Genomic DNA, 23,398 nt, shown 5'->3' with positions numbered 1-23,398 from the left:
TAACTGTGTTTACGTTCTTCTTTATGAAATATCTTGAAATCCAAGACATCTTTATACACGCACAACGAAAATAAAAAATGCGTAATACGCGACGTGCTGACGTCACAGTCACGTGGTAACATTTGAAATTAAACCTCGAATCGCACAACAACAACAACAACACTACTGTACTGTCAGCAAACAGCATATTATTCAAGCGAACTGCGACGAAATAGGAACATTTTATGACTTTCGGAGGTATAGTCGTGACTTTTACAACTTATAAATACGCGTAATACGCAATACAGGCGCTACTGTAGTGTTTTGACGGTTTGAACGTGATTAGCTAGTAGCTGTAACGCTAGCTGTAGACCCACAGTTAATTGAATATTAACCCAAGCGCGTTATTTCTAGTGTTTGGAGTGCTAACAACCGTGTTGTGTTGATTTAAAGCACAGGTAACATCGCTCAGGATGTCTTTAGAGCTTGAAAAACTGTCGACTCATCACAATTGGAGGTAAGACATGAATGCTAAAGCTAATATCGTTATGTTTTTACTGTGGTCACTTAAACGTCCACCAATTTGAGCCGCCCTATTTGCAAATATTATCCAATTGACAGCTAGTTCAATGACAGATTTGGAAAATCTGGCTAATTTGGAACCATAACGTTCTTGCAAGTTTGTGGAATGCTCTTTTAGAGGTCTCTGGTATTTAATAATGTTATCAAAAAGCTAGCGCAAAAACGGTAACATGTGTACATTGTTCATGAAACATTCTTTTTGTACACATTTTTAAAATGTTACTACTTGTTTTAGAACGTTCAGAGAGAACATTCAAAAGTAGCGTTCCCAAAATCATGTTGCAAAATTATAAAGTGCAGTGTTCCCTTAAAGAGAGAGTTCACCCAAAAATGAAAAATCTGTCATTAGTTGACGGTAGCCATTGACTTCCATTGTATTTTTTTCCATACTACGGATGTCAATGGCTACCGTCAGCTCTTTGGTTACCAGCATTCTTCATATTATTATCATCTTTTGTGTCCAACAACTTGGATCAAAGTTGATTGGAACAGCTTGAGGATGAGTAAGTGATAACAGAACTTTAATGTTTACATACCCCAGAAAAAAATCATTTTAACACGTATATGCAAAACTTTTAGAGAACATTCAGAAATAAACTTAATGGACCCTTTTCACAAGACTGAGATGACACGATTAACGGTCATCAGCATCGTAAATCCTCAAGTTTTTCATATTTATAAATGTATGTACGTTTATAACACTATTCTTTGTATTATATTACCTTTGCATTAAATTACAAAAAAACTAGTTAACGCTAATGCAGCGTCTGTGGGAGGGACGGTCAATTTGACATTGTGACTGCCGTTTTCAGTCTCTCAATTTTTTTCCTTTTATTGAACTATTGTTTTTCTTTTTGCTATTTGAGCGAATGCAAAAATATATATTTGTGGGATTCTCCCATTCACTGCTCTTCAAGCTAACCCAACTATGACGACTTCTGCTGCTGAGGAACCCGGAAATGTGAAAAACGAAGAAAAACAAAGGTCCATGGGAAACATATTTTTGTTAGCTGGGATAGAAGTAGTGCTGCTGATAATGGGCCAAACAGACTCCGCTATTGGCTCGTAATGGCCAAATATCATTCCATATATCTAGGCCTGTCACGATAACAACTTTTTGTTGTGCGATATACTGCCCCATAAATAATTGCGTTAAGCAATGTTATTGTCATTTTAAGACCATTTTATGTTACTGTATAATCATAATATAACAGCATAATAATGCAAGAAGGCCTACACACTTCCAAACGACAACAAAACATGTCATTCTTAAGAATATTTAGATCATGGAAATGAAGTATCAAAATATTAGATACCTTAAAAAACTTGAATAAATAGTCAATATTTTCTAACATAAAGTGCAAAGAAACACAAAGGACTTGAATGGAGATTTTCCCATCTACAGATTTTCTTTTCTCTGTAAATGAAGGGTGCACACTATTGCTGAAAAACACAATCACTACTCGGCAGCAGATGTCCGTATGCACAAAGACCATATCTGCAGATGAAGCTTTTTTGGTAGAAGCATTTAAAACATGTGAACGAGCAGCTCGTGACTGCACCACGTTATGTACGAGAAGCTGCAGAAGACACGGGCGCAAGTGGAATGCAAAAACAATTTTTTTGTAACGTTTTTATGTAAATATAATGGGCAATATTGCATCACTGAAAATTGAGGTCATGTACATATATGTGACCCTGGAGCACAAAACCAGTCATAAGGGTCAATTTTTTGAAATTGATATGTATGCATCAGCTGAAAGCTGAATAAATAGCTTTCCATTGATGTATGGTTTGTTAGGATAGGACAATATTTGGTCGAGATACAACTATTTGAAAATCTGGAATCTGAGGGTGCAAAAAGAGAAACACAAAGGACTTGAATGGAGATTTTCCCATCTACAGATTTTCTTTTCTCTGTAAATGAAGGATGCACACTATTGCTGAAAAACACAATCACTACTCGGCAGCAGATGTCCGTATGCACAAAGACCATATCTGCAGATGAAGCTTTTTTGGTAGAAGCATTTAAAACATGTGAACGAGCAGCTCGTGACTGCACCACGTTATGTACGAGAAGCTGCAGAAGACACGGGCGCAAGTGGAATGCAAAAACAATTTTTTTGTAACGTTTTTATGTAAATATAATGGGCAATATTGCATCACTGAAAATTGAGGTCATGTACATATATGTGACCCTGGAGCACAAAACCAGTCATAAGGGTCAATTTTTTGAAATTGATATGTATGCATCAGCTGAAAGCTGAATAAATAGCTTTCCATTGATGTATGGTTTGTTAGGATAGGACAATATTTGGTCGAGATACAACTATTTGAAAATCTGGAATCTGAGGGTGCAAAAAAATCGAAATATTGATAAAATCACCTTTAAAGTTGTCCAAATCAAGTTCTTAGCAATGCATATTACTAATCAAAAATTAAGTTTTGATATATTTACGGTAGGAAATTATCTTCATGGAACATAATCTTTACTTAATAGCCTAATGATTTTTGGCATACAAGAAAAATTAATAATTGTGACCCATACAATGTATTGTTGGCTATTGCTACAAATATCCCCCAGCGACTTAACACTGCTTTTGTGCTGCAGGGTCACTTATTGTGCGATAAGTCGATATATTGATTATTGCGACAGGCCTACATATATCTGTCTGCGACTGTTTGAATTGAACTCTCATCTCATGTTTTGTAATCATGACATTTTGGCTTCCACCGAAGTGCTCCAGGCGTCCCGTCCCAGACGGGCCAGGTTCAGGAGGAGCATGAGTCTCAGCAGGAGGGTCATGTGCAGATCATGTACTGTAAAGATCAGGTGTATCAGGAAGACGCAGAGTTCAGCTTCGAAGAGCTCCGAGCGCAGCGCCACTACAAATCTTTGAGCGGTACGTCCAGATGCTGTTAGACATGCTTTAGTAAACATTCACATGTCATGGATTTGGGTCTGTTTGGTTATGTGCCTCAATCAAATGTATGAAATCAGATTTTTGGTTTTGCTCAAATAGTGCCAAATAAGTCTTGGTCCAAAGTTATTATAGTAAAACCAAAACCCTTTGCTAGGGGGAAAAATACTTTTCTTTATTTATTTATTTTTCTTTCTTTCTTTATTTTTGGTCTGGTTTTCTGGTACAGATATCTAAACATTCTTAAGATATGTTTACTTGAGAATCAAAATGACAAACAATATCAAGTCTTGATTTCTGAAAAATGTATCAGAATTATGTGAGTTTATGCTTTAAATAAGAAGAAATTAACAACAACAGTAACAAAAAAATTAAGTTAATTCAAAGGGAAAACAAGGTTACTTTTCTGACCCCATTGACTGATATTTAGTCTATTTTAGGTTTAAAAAACTCACTTAATATATAAACTTTAACTTACATTTCTCATTTTCATTTAAAATCTAAACTGATGTACTAAAATAAATAAAACTAACCAAAATAAAAACGGTCCAAAGTTATTATAGTAAAACCAAAACCCTTTGCTAGGGGGAAAAATACTTTTCTTTATTTATTTTTCTTTCTTTCTTTATTTTTGGTCTGGTTTTCTGGTACAGATATCTAAACATTCTTAAGATATGTTTACTTGAGAATCAAAATGACAAACAATATCAAGTCTTGATTTCTGAAAAATGTATCAGAATTATGTGAGTTTATGCTTTAAATAAGAAGAAATTAACAACAACAGTAACAAAAAAATTAAGTTAATTCAAAGGGAAAACAAGGTTACTTTTCTGACCCCATTGACTGATATTTAGTCTATTTTAGGTTTAAAAAACTCACTTAATATATAAACTTTAACTTACATTTCTCATTTTCATTTAAAATCTAAACTGATGTACTAAAATAAATAAAACTAACCAAAATAAAAACTACATAATTGCATGCATATAAAAAACACAACAAAATGACTAAAACTAATTAAAATTTAAATGAAAACTGAATATATATATATATGTGTGTGTGTGTATATACTGTATATTTCAGAATATTAATAAAAACTAATAGTATCTCGATTCTCGATACTAAAATAGCACTGTCTTGGTCTTAATTTGCAGTACCAGTTATTTATTTATCTATCATTTTTGAGTATATGCTTTCTATTTTATTTGATTTTTTATGTTTGTATTTTTTATTTTCTTTTTAAAAGTTACATTGTCATTTTTGTCTTTTTATTAGTTATCTTTTAAAATGTAGCCGATTTAATTTTTATTTCAGTTTTAGTTATTTTAGTACATCAAGTTAAACTAAATGAAAATGAGAGATGTTTTGGTAGCTGAAATACAATAAAAAAATAATTAATTCATATAAAAATGTTTGTTTAACCTATTTTTTTATGATTATAGTTTAGTTATTTATAATAATCCTGGATTAGACCGTGTAGCCATTGTAATTTGTTTTTCATGACTCTTTAAACGCACAGAAAGAGCCTCACACCTGCAGAAACTAAAGCAGGACCTGCAGTGTCAGATTGAGGAGAAACAGAGACTCATTCAGCAGAGAGACAGCACAGCAGAGAAACAGCAGGTACATCACCCGTTATACTCCGTTTCTGAGGGTTTGATTCAGAGATTTCTTTGGAGAGACATGAGTGTAGTGGTCGACCGATATGGGTTTTTTGACAGCCCATGCCGATATCTTGGAAAGCAGGGTGGCCGATATAAAGCCGATATAATTGTATTTATTTTAATTACTATTTAAGAAATTTGAAATAATTTGAAAATTGATAAAAAAAAATTTATTTGTAAAATAAAACATACTTCTACTTTAGATGACAAAGTATTTTCCACAAATAAATATTTAATAAAAATATAATTAAAAAGGATTGGGAATGCATTGGGAATAGTTATTATTATTATTTTTTTCAAATAAAGCCAAGGTAACACTAATTTTACATACAGCACACAGTGAAAATGATATGAATATGTGGGCAAATGCAAATGGGACCGAAAGTCACGCAGAGAACATGCGATCATGCAGGTCACATGCACACTTCACAAGATCTCACAAACAAGTTTGCAAGGTTTTTGAAATTAAATTTTCATTAGCCATTCAAAGATTTGTTTAAATGATGTAAATGAGTATTCACTAATTTTACATACAGCACACAGTGAAAATGATATGAATATGTGGGCAAATGCAAATGGGACCGAAAGTCACGCAGAGAACATGCGATCATGCAGGTCACATGCACACTTTACAAGATCTCACAACTAGGGGTGTGCGATATATATCGTCTGCGATAATATCGTAATTGTTGTTTTAACGATGTGCGATTTGACATTATCGAGTATTTTGCAAAACCATTCAAAACATCGCTACAGAGCGCACGCATACATCACATGAAGTCTAGACTAGTGCGTGTGCGCATTTAGTGTGCGTTCTTTCGAGGTTTTCATTTCACATTTCGGCTTTTTCTTTCTTTTCTTTTCTTTTTTTGTTGTTGATTTTTTTTCATGTTTTAAATCATTTCCGATATCAGTATTCAACGTTTTATGTTTAATATATCAAAACATTATTTATGCATTTGTAATTGCAGGTTAAATGCATTCATGTCTTGCATTAAACAAAATACATGTGTGTAAACACGTCTAAATGCAGCTTCAGATGCAGCTTCTGTGTTGATTTAATTTGCTCGGTAACAGCCCAAATGTCTTATTATTCTAATTCCCTGATTAAATGTAAGAATTTGACTCAAAAGATAATGGACACTTTTAGAAAAAATGGCTTTATAAAGGTAAAAATGCCCATAAAATGCAAAATCAGTTTAAACTTATTGGAAAAGATTAATTTCTATCAGTATGAACTGACCAGCACACAGAATATGAAGAATATTAAAAACATTAGGAGTCTTCGGCAGTCATTAAGGTACCAGCACAATAACACACTCAGCAAAATATCGTCTAATTATCGTTATCGATAAAATCCCATAAAATATCGAGATATCATTTTTTGTCAATATCGCACACCCCTACTCACAACTGGATTCGACTAAGTTTGCAAGGCTTGTGAAATTAAATGTTCATTAGCCATTCAAAGATTTGTTTAAATTATGTAAATGCATATTTGCTGAATGCCGACAGCAAACGAGAAAGTTTTATAATGTTTGCCTTTCTATTATTAATAATATAAAAGCAATCGTTATAATATTTTTTTGTATAAATTTTAATTACTTTGTTTAACAGATCTATCTGATTATTAGACCGACTTCTATCCGTATTAGACAGAACTGTTAACGACGACAGCGAACAAGAGGGAGAATGTGAGCACTGTGTCAAATTAAAAGTCCCGCTTCGAACGCATCGGCCAAACAGAAAAACTTATCGGCCAATGCCGATATTTGAAAAATGCAAAATATCGACCGATATATCGGTCGACCACTACATGAGTGTACGTAAAATAATGACCGATCATTCAGTTTTGGTCAACTGAATGCTTAAAATGAACTTCCAGACACAACCATCATCAAATATTGGCGTCAGGTTCTTGTTTTAACAGTGTGATTTTATCCGCTTGTCTAGGTTGTTCATGAGGAGGCCAGTTCTTCCTTCCAGAAATCTGCAGGCTCCTGTGAATCTGATGCTGCTGTGGTGAAATCAGCTCCGTTCACTGTATGCAGCGAGCAGGAGGAAGACCGTGTGGTTAGCAGGTCAGTTCTTCATTAGTCAGCACTTTTCTTGGATTAGATTAAAGTATTTACATTGAAATGTTTCATTTGTCTTTCTGCATGTGTTTTTCTCTCCTTGTGTCGTTCAGTGGAAGCTCAGTGAGGCGAGAGGACGACATGAATCACAGTGAGTTGATGTTTTTCCTCTCATTTACATCTGTACTGTGCATTTATTAGCCATTGATTTGACTAGTAAAAAGTAAGGATGCACGATATTGGATTTTTGCCGATATTTTCAACTAATTTTTGCTGATACCGATGTATTTTCTTTTGTTTGGAAACAACACCAAGTCTTTCCTGTGCAGAGATTCTAAACAAATAATTTTAAATTTTGGTTAGTTTTTAACAAAAACTAATTGTTAGAATTAAATAAACAATAACGAAGTTCTTTTATAATGAGTACATTAAAAGCTTTGAAAATAATTATAAATCAACTATAAATCAATCACTTTTTTTTTTCAGACAGATGCATTGGTAAGCTTAACATTTTATTTAAAGATTTAACATTTGTAGGTGTTCTAAAAAAAAAAAAAGAGTTGTAAACATTCTAAAAATCTTTCAGAGCTCATAATGTATATATAAATGTAAACATATGTATATATAAAATTATTTAAAGGCACAATATGTAATATTTTTTATTAAAATATCCAAAAACCACTAGAACGGTGTTATATATTTTGCTGACTTGTGTACTTACATTATCCCAAATGTTTCGAAGAATGTTTAAATCCAGAGAAATAAGCAATTTTAACTAGTGACACGGATTGTGTTCATAGTGTCCTTGTGTCGCCTGCCAATGACATCATAACCCCTCATACGCACGACCGGAAGCAGCGGAGGCGCTCAACTGTGGCATAATAAAAGCTCCGCTGCTTTACCCCACATACGCACGACCGGAAGCAGCGGAAGCGGTCGACTGTGGCATAATAAAAGCTCCGCTGCTTTACCCCCCATACGCACGACCGGAAGCAGCGGAAGCGCTCGACTGTGGCATAATAAAAGCTCCGCTGCTTTACCCCCCATACGCACGACCGGAAGCAGCGGAAGCGCTCGACTGTGGCATAATAAAAGCTCCGCTGCTTTACCCCCCATACGCACGACCGGAAGCAGCGGAAGCGCTCGACTGTGGCATAATAAAAGCTCCGCTGCTTTACCCCCCATACGCACGACCGGAAGCAGCGGAAGCGCTCGACTGTGGCATAATAAAAGCTCCGCTGCTTTACCCCCCATACGCACGACCGGAAGCAGCGGAAGCGCTCGACTGTGGCATAATAAAAGCTCCGCTGCTTTACCCCCCATACGCACGACCGGAAGCAGCGGAAGCGCTCGACTGTGGCATAATAAAAGCTCCGCTGCTTTACCCCCCATACGCACGACCGGAAGCAGCGGAAGCGCTCGACTGTGGCATAATAAAAGCTCCGCTGCTTTACCCCCCATACGCACGACCGGAAGCAGCGGAAGCGCTCGACTGTGGCATAATAAAAGCTCCGCTGCTTTCCAGCCGTGTGTCTCGCTCGTTCAGCGCCTCGTTTCGCTTCGATGGCTTTCAGCCTCACTCCGCTTCATTCTACTACGTTAATAAATCATTAGCTCATCCATGAACATGATTTCTGCTGCGTCGGCTGTGGGGATGAAGACCACAACTCCCATGATTCCACACTCAGTCATGAAAGTACGCCTTTGTTTCTTTTAAATACGCCCTCTAGCGGTGAAAATGACATATTGTGCCTTTAATTTACAAGTGTCATATTTGTGATTTTTTTTCTTATTCATGTAAGCTATATCTTCTGACCTTTAAATCAAAACATATTCATGATTTTATGACATCAGTTACTGCTTTATTTAATCAGAAATACAATCTTGATGTTATTTGTGTATTTTACTTTAATTTTAATAAAAGTAGGTCATTGAATGTTGAATCTATTGCGCACCAGATGCGTCGTTCTGTTCTTGCATTCTCAGTTTAAATGCAGCGATCAAAAACAGTGAATCTAATCAACATTCAGGCAAAAATTTGCTTCAAGAATGACCACAATGCTGACTTGATCTTGTCGCTAGCTCACCCTGAGCATATGAGTTATTCGTCTTATCGGCAAGAAGACATATCGGCATAATTGTACATATCGGACCGATGTTTACATTTTAAGCCATTATCGGCAGATTCTGATATCTTTCCGATAATATCGTGCATCCCAAGTAAAAAGCGATCTGAGTGTAGCCACTAATATTGCATGAAGTGAATAGTTTAGCCTTTGTTTTTATGGTGAAATCAAAGCACATGCATGTGATTGTTTGTGATGATTGTGTGTTTCAGGTGGAAGCGACGCTAAACTGCAGAAAACAGCAAAACCTTTCACTGTTTTTGATGAGAATACACTGACAAATAAAACGTAACAAACACTCGATTGCTTTTCTTTTGTTAGGTTTGCATGTTCTTTCGTTTCTTTTTCTTTTCTGTTGTTCTTTTTCCTCGTTTCCTTGTTTTTTCTTTCGTCCATTCTGTTTTGTTCTTTTGTTCTCTTTCTTGCTTTCATTCATTCTTTTTCTTTCTTTCCTTCTTTCAGTCTTGCTTTTTGTTACTTCCTTTCCTCTTTTTGTTCTTTTTCTTTCGTTCATTCTCTTCCATTCTTTCCTACTTTTATTTTCTTTCTTTCTTTTTCTTTCATTTGTTCTCTCTCTCTCTTTCTTTCTCTCCCTCTTTTTGTACTTTCTCTTTTGCTCATTCTTCTTTCTTTTTCTTTCCTTTTTTCATTTCTTTTTCTTTCGTTCGTTCTCTTTTTTTCTTTTCTTTTAATTCTTTCTTTTTTTAATTTTCTTTTCTCTCACTCCTTTTATTATCTTTCTTTCATTTATTTTATTCATTCTTGTTTTTTTTCTCTTTCTTTCATTCTTTTTGTTCTCATTCTTTCATTTGTTTATTCGTTCTTTTTTTTTTCTTCTGTTCCTTCATTTTCTTTCTTTCCTTCCTCTTTTTGCTCTTTTTCTTTCATTAATTCTCTTCCATTCTATCCTACTTTTCTTTCTTTCATTTGTTCTTTCTTTCTGTTTCTTTCTTTCTTTCTCTCCCTCTTTTTGTACTTTCTCTTTTGCGCATTCTTCATTCTTTCTTTTTCTTTTCTTTTAATTCTTTCTTTATTCATTTTCTTTTCTCTCACTCCTTTTATTATCTTTCTTTCATTTGTTTGTTCTCTATTTTATTCATTCTCATTTTTTTTTTCTCGTTCTTTCTTTATTTCATTCTTTTCGTTCTCATTCTTTCATTTGTTTGTTCGTTCTTTCTTTTTTTTCTTCTGTTCGTTCATTTTCTTTCTTTTTCTTTCTTTCTGTCTCTCAGTCCATGTTTCAGTTTAATTAACGCTGCCTGTGTTTAATTTCTTGTTTGACTTTAAGATCGTCTTCAGCGAACCGTAACTCTCTGAAGCTGCCCACCTTGAGTCTGAAAGTGCCGAAGTCCAAAGCAGAGTTAGTCACTGACAAAGTGAGATCAGAGCTCATTCAGTGTTTGTAATGAATGTCCCAGATTTTCTGGTCCGTGGCAGTAATCATGCATTCGTTTGTTAGCAGGACGCGTCCATCTCTCGCTCTGAGGAAGCCATCATCAACAGCCACCGGAATAAGACTCTGTGCCGGAGTCCAGAGGACACGTGTGAATTCGCCCGCGCCGCGCAGCTCGCCTCCAGTCCGTTTGCAGGAGTCGAGAGGACAAAAGCGTCCGAATCGGGACTGATGGAGAATCTGAGCCGAACGGCCCCAGAGTCCACTAAAGCACCGAGCTCTAACGCAAGCGCTGAGGAGAAAAAGCTCAGGTACTTCAGTCTGACTCTTTACTGCCTGGAAATGTTCTTAATTGGCATTAAAATGTTATGTTATTCCACTTTTTTTACATGCAAAAACATGAAACAGGACTAATTTTCTTCAATTAATTAATGAAATTTAGTAGTTGCTTATGTATTTTTATTTACTTTTAGTTAGGGATGTAACGATTCGCTCAACTCACGATTTTGATTTCAAGATTCGATTCACAATTTTTATTTTTTTTAAACAAAATGAGATTTTAAGACATTATAAATGTGTCCTTTTTATTATTGCTTGGACAAAATGCTGCACGTTTCTTTGTGAAATTGAAATATATACGACACTGTAATAATATATTAATATAGGACTTGCATATTATTGCTCTTTAGTTGGTTTTGATTGCTTCTGTTGTCCTCATTTGTTAGTCGCTTTGGAAAAAAGCGTCCGCTAAATCACAAAATTTAAATATAATGTAAATGTAAATAACAAAACTAAATAAGTAACACAAATAAAAGAAATCTCTTCATATGAACAAACTAAGGCTTTGTCTGTGCTCTTAACATTTGAAATCAGAGGCTAACACTGCATTTTAATCACGATCCAAACAAAGATGCTGCATACATGCAACACGAGCAGTTTTTAATCTAAATTAGATAGTATAATTTTGAAATTTGAAGCAAAAACAGAATGGTTTGACTTCAGTTTTGTGAAATTATGCATAAAAATATCTGCATGAAACCGCAGACGAGCTGAACGAGACGCAGATGCACGCTCTGCCAGCAGGTGGCGCTTAAATTGTTTTAATTGTACTTTTAGTTTTTGATATATATGTATTTATTTTTATTTTCGGGGTAAAATATTAACACGCTCTTTGAATATTACCGGTTTTGTGATATTTTCCCCAATATAATGTGAAACTGCATTTGGGAATGGAGTGGATTATGTGGGCTAGAGTTTTGTTTTTTTTGTATTTCCTTCAATTGAAATATTATTCTTACAGTGATTTACATTTATGCATTTGGCAGAGGCTTTCATCCAAAGTGACTCTTAACTAGGGTTGCAAAACGGTGGAAAATTTCCAGGATTTTTTGGAATATTCCAGGGATTCTTGGAAAGTTTACGGAAATTTACCGGTAATTTGTCTGAAAATGTTCATAATTGGCATAAAAATGTTATTCCGCTGCATTGCTTTTCCATAGTTTTTCTATGTAGATATGCACTAGACAGATGGCATTGATTGTTGCACGTCTTTTTCACCAACTTGTGCATGACATGGCATTAAAGTGTAAGAAATTTTTTTTTTTTTCTCTCCAAATAGTTGCATCTTGCTTTTTAAATGCAAAAACATAAATTAGACCTCATTTCCTATTTTCCCCCTTTTTAAAAATGGAATTTTATGCATTTATTTTATTTATTTACTTTGTGGTGAAATGTTAACATTCAACTGCAACATTAACATAAATATTAACATTAACATGTTCTTTACAGGTTTAGTAATATTTACCCCAATATAGTATGAACCTGCATTTATGGTCTGTTATGTAACTAATTTCCATTATGGTACACTCAAGTTTATATTACATTTCCTTTAATACAATTATTATTTTAATTTAAATGGCATTATAAATTCAGAATGAATGAAGCTAAGAAGATGCTATTTTACATTTGTGCATTAATAGGCGGATGCTTTTGTCTTTTATCGACTTACATTGCATTCAGAGTAAACATTTATATCACTTCATGCATTCCATGTGCATCAAACCCATGACTTTAGTGTTGCGAGTGCCTTTAAAGGACCATTCACGATGAGTTAATATCTCTCTCGTAATTTTGCTTTTCTGTGTTTTATGGTCATAGTCCTATCTTAGAGATCAGTCAGGAGTGGGGCGGTACCTTTTCCCACAACTCCATGAAGCGCTTGAAGGAGCCTGAGATCAGCCGAGCCGCGGACACACCGGAGGAAGGTGGGAAATAAAGCTCACGCTTTACAGTTCATTCACTCACCGCTCTGTACTTTATACAGTCTCTCAGCCAAATCAGATCTGCTGGCCGTTTTTCTCTCGTTCCTGACTTGTAATGTTTTTGGCCACTGGCGCTAGTCTCAGACATTTGATGTGTTGCAGTGTTTTTTTGAGATTATAGGCTATTTAGGTTTTCATAACATGTCTTCAGATTAGTGGAAGGGCAGCATGCAAAATAGACTTTGTTGTTTGTTTTATTGCACTTTATCTATTTTGTGTCTGTAGATTTAATTTGCAATACATTGCATTATACTTATATACACCAAACTTATGCTTGAAGGAGCCTGAGATCAGCCGAGCCGCGGACACACCGGAGGAAGGTGGGAAATAAAGCTCACGCTTTACAGTTCATTCACTCACCGCTCTGTACTTTATACAGTCTCTCAGCCAAATCAGATCTGCTGGGCGTTTTTCTCTCGTTCCTGACTTGTAATGTTTTTGGCCACTAGATGTCTGGCGCTAGTCTCAGACATTTGATGTGTTGCAGTGTTTTTTTGAGATTATAGGCTATTTAGGTTTTCATAACATGTCTTCAGATTAGTGGAAGGGCAGCATGCAAAATAGACTTTGTTGTTTGTTTTATTGCACTTTATCTATTTTGTGTCTGTAGATTTAATTTGCAATACATTGCATTATACTTATATACACCAAACTTACTGTTTTATTCCTATCTATATTCTGAAGGTTTTTACTGAGGGGTTTGTTCATATAACATTCGTTTGATATATGCTTAACATTTTATTCCTATGGGTTTTTTTTTTTCTGTTTGTTGACAGTATATTTTGTGATTTATGATTAATCTAATATGACGACACAATCAAACAAGAATTTGAAATCTAGCTTTATCCAATGTCCACAATCTTCTTGAAATGCATGCACATTAGTGGATATTTAATTAGATCATTAGATTTCTATTTAGCTGTAATTCATTATTTCAATTTTTTAATTATTGTTCCGTCTGCTCGCTCTGAGGTGAAAGTCATTTATTATATATCAAAATTATTAGTAACAGTTTATTAGGAAGTGACAATTTTGTTCTCTTTGACTCGTTGGATGGAAACAGTGCTTATTCGCAAATGTTTTATGTGATATTCCAATTTTGCACATAAGTTAAATTCGCAACTTTAGATGGAACCCCAGCTAGTTACAACAAATTTTATGCTATATATATATTTTTTTTTTTTACTCTTCTGTATTTATGCTTTATGTGTGTGTATTTTCTTGTATTTCTTATTTATTCACTGACTCATTTTTGATTTAGTCTTATAATGTAATGTATGTAAATTCATGCATATTTAATTCGATAATGTCTAATGAAAATATGCATAAATTTGATTTTTTTTTACCCTATTCACCTGTAATGTCTTGCTTTAAAGGAATAGTTTAAGGCAAGGCAAGTTTATTTATATAGCACATTTCATACACAGTGGTAATTCAACAAAATGGTAATTTTAACAAAAAAAAGTCAAGTTCATTTTAATTTTATTTTGCCTTTTAATGCACACACATTGATTATTCTCAGCAAATAAGAGCTTTTGTAAATGATTTAATAGTTTTACATTACATTATTATTACATTATCTGTAAAGTTTATCCATTATATTCTCTAAAATATATAAATTTTTTCCCAGATATCTTCTGATGTAGCGTCTTTTTAATGTGTTTGTGTGTGTGTGTGTGTGTGTGTGTGTGTGTGTGTGCGTGTGCGTGTGTCAGCAGTCACTGAATCGGAGGACGTCTGCGGTTTAAGCGTCAGATCCCGGTTGTTTCATCAGGCAGATGTGACGTCATTCTCCAACTTCCAGCGGAAAACTGGGCGTCTGCCGGACACCAGCGGGGACGACCTGTGTCTCGGTATCCGGAAAACTCATCACAGTCGTGTTTTTACAGTAACTTGTTGTCTTAAGTCAGTGTTTCCCAACCTTTTTTCTGCCGCGGCACAGTTTTGATAAGTAAAAAAAATCCCACGGCATACCACTAAGCGCTAATAATTATATAATGCGTCATATATGATCAGACACTTGCACTTAACGTTTTTTGGAAATCATGCTCAAACGGAGTTAACAAGGTTTTTTGGACAAGCGAATGATGGAGATCTGTGTTTTGTCTGTCATTAGGACAGCCACATCTGAGACAGAAAATTAACCATTTTCATCAATTTACAGGTTATAAAGTTTATTGTAGCTATATGGGCACTCAGTTTAATATATGTGACCCTGGAGCACAAAACCAGTCATAAGTGTCAATTTTTCGAAATTGAGATGTATGCATCATCTGAAAGCTGAATAAATAATCTTTCCATTGATGTATGGTTTGTTAGGATAGCAGAATATTTGAAAATCTGGAATCTGAGGGTGCAAAAAATTCGAAATATTGAGAAAATCATCTTTAAAGTTGTTCAAATGAAGTTCTTAGCAATGCATATTACTAATCAAACATTAAGTTTTGATATATTTACAGTAGGACATTTACTAAATATCTTCATGGAACATGATCTTTACTTAATATCCTAATGATTTTTTACATAAAAGAAAAATCAATAATTTTGACCCATACAATGTATTGTTGGCTATTGCTACAAATATACCCCAGCGACTTAAAGGGGTGGTTGATTGCGATTTCACTTTTGTAACGTTAGTTAGTGTGTAATGTTGCTGTTTGAGCATAAACAATATCTGCAAAGTTGCAGCGCTGAAAGTTCAATGCAAACGGAGATATCGTCTTTTAAAATTCTGGCAATTTAATACCTACAAAAACAGCTGGTAGGGACTACAACGAGGTACTTCCCCGGTCCGTTATGTCACGAACCCAGATAAACCCCGCCCTCGGGAACATGCAGCAAAGGGGGCGGGGCCATGTTGCGCTGCTTTAGAGAAGAGGAAGAGAAAACTAGGGGTGCACGTAAAAATCTGTTCATATATGAATCGCGATTCTGTCTTCTAACGATTCTAATGGATTCACAAGTTTCAAAATCAATGTTCAAAAGCAGCAGGTTCTCAATCCTGTTCCTCACGTCGCCTCCTCTGCATCTCTCTCTCTCTCTCTCTCTCTCTCATTCAGATCGTCAGATCAGCTCTCTAACAAACTGTTCCATTTATACACTTATTTTCACATAGCTATGAGAAGCGTTATACATGGACGTGCGTACAATTGCTGTGCTGTATTAAAGCTTTAATCAGAATAAAACCATATATTAAAAGCTAACAGAAGCAGTAGCATTTACAAATAACAGCGTATCTAAAAGTATGAGACAACAACAAACAAACATACCATTAAGAGCAGTGCTTGCACAGGTTCTGCGCGATCCTCTTCATTAATATTCTCTGCGTCTCAATCGGGCTCAGATTGATAAGCAATATAGAGGACGTCATTGTTTACAATACAACCGAAGCACATTCTGACCTTGAGGGGCGGGATGTTCAGACGCGCGCTAGAGGCGGTTTAGCCAATCACAACACACTGAGCCAGCTGACCAATCTCAGCCCATCGCGTTTTCTGAGGGAGGGGCTTCATAAAAACAGGAAATAATCTAAGCGTTTGTTAGAGAAGGGACAGATCGGTGTGGAATAAAGATAAGTTATGTGAAAAATAATGCGTTTTTTAAAAAACGAAGCATGAACACATGTTAGACTGCACCCCATAAACACAATCAAGCCTAGAAAAAACCCAGTCAACCACCCCTTTAAGACTGCTTTTGTGCTCTAGGGACACATATTTGGCCAAACACAAAGATGAGCCGCTTTGCACAGGATATTTGAAACATACAAAAGTGTATTGGCTACAACTAGTCAGCAAATGCTAAGACTCTTCTCCGCTCTCCGCTCTTCAAACACACAAAAACATTAGTCTTCATAGACGGTGTTTCTTGAGTAAAGAAAACGCTGGTCTATTTCAAACATCAGTTCTTTATTTACCCTTGCATTGCGAAGAAGTTAACATCACGGCGTTTCATTCTGAATGGACGTTATTCGGTTTGACTGACAATTTGAGGATCCGATGGCGTTGCGAGGTTTAGTCACACGCTCCTTCGAATGCGTTTCATTGGTTAAATATTTGTAAAACCCACCAACAGACATGACGATGAACACTAGTGTGCCGCTGCAGCACAGTGGCTGGGAAACACTGGTCTAAGTGATGTTATATAGTGTATTCTACACGCTTCCAGATGGAGAGGTGTTGGTTTACTGCGGTAAGATGGAGACGCTGAAGGACTTCACCCTGTACTGCTCTGACACCGCTGCTGTCTTTCTGAAGGTGACACACGTGAAGTATAGGTTTAAGGGCCCTAGATAGTGCTCAACGCTCAGTGTGTATTCAAACTACTGCTTAATGAGATGTACACAAAACTGATGAAAACAGAGCGTTATTTACTAGGGGTGGGAATCACCAGAGGCCCCACGATACGATATTATCATGATACTTGTCATTATTGCGATATATTGCAATTTATTACCCTTTTACAACTTCAAATGATGTCCCCCAATGGAAAACTTTGGCAACATCTAGCTGTTTTAACTAAAAAGAAACATTTCTCAGTTTGTTGATGGCGATGCCGCCATCTTTATTTCACTAACTGTGTGCTGAAGGTGACCCAGCTGACCTCACCAGAAAAAAACTCAACACCACCATCAAGTGGACTGTAAAAAAAAGTAATTTTCTTATTCTACCAAATAGTATAATAAAAGATCGATACTTGGCGTCCGTGTATCGATACAGTATTGCCGCGGAAAATATCGTTTTTTTCCCCCCACCCCTAATATTTACACTTATTTATTTAGTATTATATATTTGCCAGTATTATTTTAGTATTATTTATACACTTGTATAGTATTTATTAATATTTGGAATTATTTTGTAATATATTTTCAGTTAATATTTAAGTTTTAGGAATGATGTGCTTTGTCATTTTTATAATATTATATGATATATAATATTTATTATATATATATATATATTCTCTTTAACTGTAATTTCAACTTTAACTTTTATTGCTGTTGTAGTAATTTTAATGCTTCAGTTATTTGCCCAGGCAACATTTCCCATTTTTGTTTGCTTTGTTTTTTAGTTTTTAGTGTAGTTTTTCATCTAACATTTATTTTATTTCAGCTTAGTTTCAATTACCAAAAAATGAATAATAGTTTGTTTTAGATTCAGTTAACAATAACAATATTGATAATTACAATTTACTCTGTATTTATGCTTTATATATTTTCTTATATTCCTTTTTTTTATTTTTTTTACTTATTTATGATTTACTGTAATAAATAAATGTACTCTTATTTGATATATTTTTTTTACTCTTTTGTATTTATGGTTTATATATTTTCATGTTTCTTATTTACTGTCATAATGCTCTGTATTTATTTTAGATTTTATATATATATATATATATATATATGTGTGTGTGTATATGTATATATATGTATATATACATCTATTTTTCAGTAGTTTCATATTCTATATGTATGATTTACACTAATTTTTTACTTTCATATTTCACTCTTATGCTTTATTTATATATGTATTACATTTACATTACATTTAGTCATTTAGCAGACGCTTTTATCCAAAGTGACTTACAAATGAGGACAATAAAAGCAATCAAAACTAACAAAAGAGCAACAATATATAAGTGCAAAAGACAAGTCTCTGTTAGCCTAACGCAGTACACGTAGCAAGGTGTGTATATATATATATATATACACACATATACACACACAAACAAAAAGAAAAACAAGTAGATAGAAAGCAAGAAAAAATAGAAAGCAAGTGTTAGTTTTTTTTTTTAAATAAAAAAAGATAAAGTAGAATTAAAATAGAATAGAAAGTGCTAGAGTTAGAGTGCCAAATATATATATATTTCATATTTTTTGTGTTTTATGTATTTGGTGTAAAGGTGGATTGGTCGGGCGTGCCGTGGGATTTCTTCATCCGCTCACAGCTCAGATCTCGCCGGTCTCGTGATGAGCCGGACGCCGATGTCCAGATCTGCTGTTATGTGTTTGAGAACGGCTGCATGACTCTCTGGAGGATTCCTCACGGAGACACCCTTCAGGTTCGGCTCGCTCAGACTCCTAAACCTCCCTCCGTGAGCACCTTGTCCTCACACAAACTCTCTCCACGTGTAGGATCTTCTGGCCGAGCCCAGTGCTGCAGACGATGTTTCTCTGCTAGTGGTTCTGTTGCTGGAGCTGGTCAAACAGTTTCATTCCTGTCGAGTGGTTCACGGAGGCCTGAAGCCAGAGTCGCTGTATTTCTACCTGAGGTACGTGAATAAAGCACGATGCCGTTTCTGTTAATACTCGTTTCTAACCTGGTGTTCCTGTATTTGTGTCCGCAGCGGCATCACAGCACTGGATTTCTCAAACTCCGTGGATCTGCAGCTCCAGACTGACGTCACAACAGCACAAGCTCTTCCTTCTGCTCAGAAATACATACAGCAGGGTCTCCTGTCGCCTTCTGCCTCGCCTTATCAGGTACATTCATCCCTCTTTCCTCTTTCCTTCCCATACTGATTCATTCATTTTAATTCATATATATGACCCTGGAGCACAAAACCAGTCGTAAGGGTCCATTTTTTTAAATTGAGATTTATACATCATCTGAAAGCTGTGTAATAAATGAGCTTTCCATTGATGTGTGGTTTGTTAGGATCGGACAATATTTGAAAATCTGGAATCTGAGGGTGCAAAAAAATCGAAATATTGAGAAAATCATCTTTAAAGTTGTTCAAATGAAGTTCTTAGCAATGCATATTACTAATCAAACATTAAGTTTTGATATATTTACGGTAGGAAAATATCTTCAAGGGACATGATCTTTTCTTAATATCCTAATGATTTTTGTCATAAAAGAGAAATGTATAATTGTGACCCATACAATGTATTGTTGGCTATTGCTACAAATATCCCCCAGCGACTCAACACTGCTTTTGTGCTGCAGGGACACGTTTATATATACACGGGTCAAAGACGTTAAGATGTCCGCATCAAAGATATTTACAAAAGTGATTATATGTCCATAGAAAGCACATTAAATGTAAGTAAAGCATCTACTTTTAAGGTTTCAAATAAGTTTTTGTAGAATAAAATGTCAAAATTTGGTTGAAATAATGTTACATTGTCATTCAGTGTAACACAATATTTATGTAAAAATTCAAACAACATTCTTATTCTGACGTGTACATGTTACAATATCTTAAACAATAAGCGAGCATATTAAATTTGATTGTGTTTTAAATGAGTAAAATATTCTTACTGACAAAGGGGCGAAACCTAGGATAGTGGCACATTTAAAAATGTAAAATTACAACTAATTAGTATTTGGGGTGAAAGTAATTAGTCTTTTAATGTGTCATAAATTGATTTGTTGTAAATATGCCTGTCAAGATTGTTACACTGAATGGCATTTTAGTGGCTCTCTTCTGTAAATCAGGGGGAAATGTATGATATTTATTTTTTGCTTCGAAAAACAAAAACAAAATTGCAATTAAATTAAACAGAAAATGTTTAAATTTTTTGCGGAAAAACAACAATTTAAAGCAGTATTACACTTATTGTTTTTATGCTTAAACCCTTATATATATATATATAAACACTTGATGGTAACACATATTTATTTTAGTTATTTAATGTATTAACTAACATGAATATTAACACTGAACAGTGCTTTTATTACAGTATTTATTAGTCTTGGTTAATGTTAGTTGATCATAGTTAGTTCATGTTAATTCACACTGCATTAACTGTTAACAAGCACACATTTAGATTTGAATAATTCATTAGTAAATGTTGAAATTAACTAAGACTAATAAATGCTGTAGAAGTATTGTTTATTCTTAGTTCATGTTATGTAAAGTAGATAACTAATGAAATATATTGTAAATATATATTGTGTTACCAACTTTGTTTTATTTATGTATTTTTATTTATTCAATTTGTATTTACAAAATGTTTATTTAATTTTTATTTGTTTTACTTTTTATATATTTTTATTACACTTAAATATTTATATTTTGCATTTATTAATATTTGTATAAATTTAAATTATTTTTAATGTTATGTGTGTGTATTTATTTATTTTCATTTTTACACATTTAAATTTGTATTTATTAATTTTGTATTAATCTTTATTTTTTTGTTTTGCTTTTATTTACTTGCATTTTATTTTTAGCTATTTTCATTACATTTTTAATGCTTTATTTTTATATTCTGTCTGCTGCGGTTTCAGCATTATTTCTTGCTGAATATTCCGTTTCACTGTAAAATGTCACATTTTAAATGCATTGTGAACCCTGCCTCACGGTGAATTTAAAATGCAATAGTGAATCATCTTTAGAGAATAACCAAATGTGTAAAAAGCGGTCATTTTTGCACTTAATTTCCGTGGTGTTTCTGCTCTCTTGCGACAGGTCGATCTGATCGGCGTTGCAGAAGTCGTGCACATGCTGCTGTTTAATCGGCCGATGAAAGTGAAGCAGGAAAACTCGGCCTGGAGTTTAGATGAAGGATCTGGATCTCAGCACAGGTACCAACAGCAGCCGTTATCATTGTACAGAAAAACATATTCAAGCCATGTTTTACCCTCAAATCAAAAGAAAACATACAGACAATTAGATATAATTTTCAAAGGTCTGACAAGTAACTTTCATGAGAATAAAGCACTTTTAGTGTGATCATTGTAATAATAAAAAATGTATGTGCACGCCTTTTATAATATTTGTTGCTGTATCGATCCCCCCCCCCCATCCCTAATAATTACACTTATTTAGTATTATACATTTACCAGTATTATTTTATACACTTTAAAAAAAAAAAAATTTTAGTATTTATTAATATTTGGAATTATTTTTTAAATATATTTTCAGTTTTCACTCTAGTTTATGCAAATTGTCATACACTTTTTAAAAAAAAATTTTTTTAGTATTTATTAATATTTGGAATAATTTTTTAAATATATTTTCAGTTTTCACTCTAGTTTATGCAAATTGTCACGTTTATGTAATATTAGTAATGTGGATTTTGGGACAAATGTGTTTGATTTGTCTTGAAAATAATCCTTTTTTTTTTTTTTAATGTATTTTTTTTATAAAATGTTTTTTTAATAATTTCTAAAATAAAAACAACAGTAATAGATATTATAAATGTATCTTTTGCATGAATATTATTATTATTATTCCAAAATTTCAGGTGATTTTTGGGGTGAAATGTGGCACTTTTGTGAGTTTAACATGAAAATATTTGATCAGATGAATGTGAGACAAGCTGCTCTTGTTTGGGTTTTTTCAGCGTTCCCGTCGAGCCTTTATGGAAAGACTTTTTCCGCATGATTCTGAATCCAGAACAGAAGTCTTCAGAGCTGGTTTTGTCCGAGCTCATCAGTAACGTGAGGAACAGCTTATGAAGTCAAGCTACTCTCATTTGTTGTAAAATAATAGCAGCAGCAGAGCAAATTAATAGGTGGCTGTGTTAATTAATGTTATATATTGCTTTTTATACACATTTAATAAACAGTTTTCGCAACGTAATCTTGAGTGTTTTTTTTTATTAAAATAGAAATGAAGAAAATCTCAGTTTAATCTCAGTTGAGAGATTGTGGCATGTATTGAATAAAGGGTGTGACACTATATAATAACAACAGCTGCTTTGGATGAAAAATGCTGCTTAATGCATAATTAAAATATGATGCATACTTTAAAATAAATGTCCTTTTATTAAGACAATAGTCAAATATTATTTAAAAATGATCTAAAAATAATTCAAATAAACATAGAATAATATAAATGGTAATAAAAAATAATTTGTAAAAACGGTCAACCTTCCACTAGATGCTGTCATGAAATCTAAATCTTTTATTTATGTTTATTTATTTGTTTTTGGGGCCATATTCTCTGCTCAGATTATTTGAGGTCTCCGTTATTTAATTCATGTTGCTTTGCAAACCTGAAAATCTAAATAATAATCCAAATTATTTAAATAGTTGACACATTCTGCTATTTGACAATTAATTGCATGAATCACCTTTAAAGCAGTAATCTTTGTATTTTTTGATTGCGCTTCACAATAAGAGCTTGTTAATTAACATTAGTTAAATCTAAAAATAGCAGTGAGGGTCATGTGCTGCCGTTAGTTAATAAAATACAACCGTTCATTATTAGTGCATGTCTTTTAAATAATATATTCAGGTTCAATTTGTAATTTTAACAATGCATTAGTAAATGTCGAAATTCACTCGGATTAATAAATGCTTGCATTGTTAGCTAATGTAGTTTGTACCTTACTGTAAAGTGTTACTCGTTTTTAAAAATGCATTTACGATAAAATAAAAGTTTATAGGATC

The 23,398-nt window shown here is 34.0% G+C and overlaps 1 protein-coding gene across 4 annotated transcripts; it reads left to right on the top strand.

Annotated features, from left to right (window-relative positions):
* The first annotated feature begins 122 nt into the window (after nucleotides 1–122).
* On the top strand, nucleotides 123–22,577 carry LOC107564589 (mitotic checkpoint serine/threonine-protein kinase BUB1 beta-like). Of its 4 annotated transcripts, none has more exons than XM_016249709.1 (17): nucleotides 123–237; nucleotides 438–496; nucleotides 3,301–3,464; nucleotides 5,002–5,105; nucleotides 7,100–7,227; nucleotides 7,335–7,372; nucleotides 9,560–9,635; nucleotides 10,636–10,723; nucleotides 10,807–11,051; nucleotides 12,898–13,004; nucleotides 14,777–14,914; nucleotides 17,226–17,314; nucleotides 18,957–19,115; nucleotides 19,189–19,325; nucleotides 19,401–19,536; nucleotides 21,471–21,586; nucleotides 22,348–22,577. In XM_016249709.1, the coding sequence occupies exons 2-17, from the start codon at nucleotides 453–455 to the stop codon at nucleotides 22,460–22,462; spliced, it is 1,884 nt and encodes a 627-aa protein (XP_016105195.1). In that variant the 5' UTR covers nucleotides 123–237; nucleotides 438–452; the 3' UTR covers nucleotides 22,463–22,577. The 4 variants fall into 4 exon arrangements, with proteins under 4 accessions (XP_016105195.1, XP_016105194.1, XP_016105193.1 ...); XM_016249708.1 differs by having other exon boundaries at nucleotides 433–496; nucleotides 10,810–11,051; XM_016249707.1 differs by having other exon boundaries at nucleotides 433–496; nucleotides 14,780–14,914.
* The last annotated feature ends 821 nt before the right edge of the window (nucleotides 22,578–23,398 follow it).

Source organism: Sinocyclocheilus grahami, unplaced genomic scaffold (genome assembly GCF_001515645.1).
Source record: "Sinocyclocheilus grahami isolate Dianchi unplaced genomic scaffold, SAMN03320097.WGS_v1.1 scaffold949.1, whole genome shotgun sequence".
Lineage (NCBI taxonomy): Eukaryota > Metazoa > Chordata > Actinopteri > Cypriniformes > Cyprinidae > Sinocyclocheilus > Sinocyclocheilus grahami.
This window is presented reverse-complemented; position numbering and strand designations above follow the sequence as displayed.

Excerpts from the sequence above, each read along its gene's own strand:
- LOC107564589 (XM_016249705.1), top strand. Across the intron at positions 10,724-10,806 it reads CAGAGTTAGTCACTGACAAA|CAGGACGCGTCCATCTCTCG; the intron begins GTGAGATCAGAG and ends TTCGTTTGTTAG. Across the intron at positions 21,587-22,347 it reads GGATCTGGATCTCAGCACAG|CGTTCCCGTCGAGCCTTTAT; the intron begins GTACCAACAGCA and ends GGGTTTTTTCAG.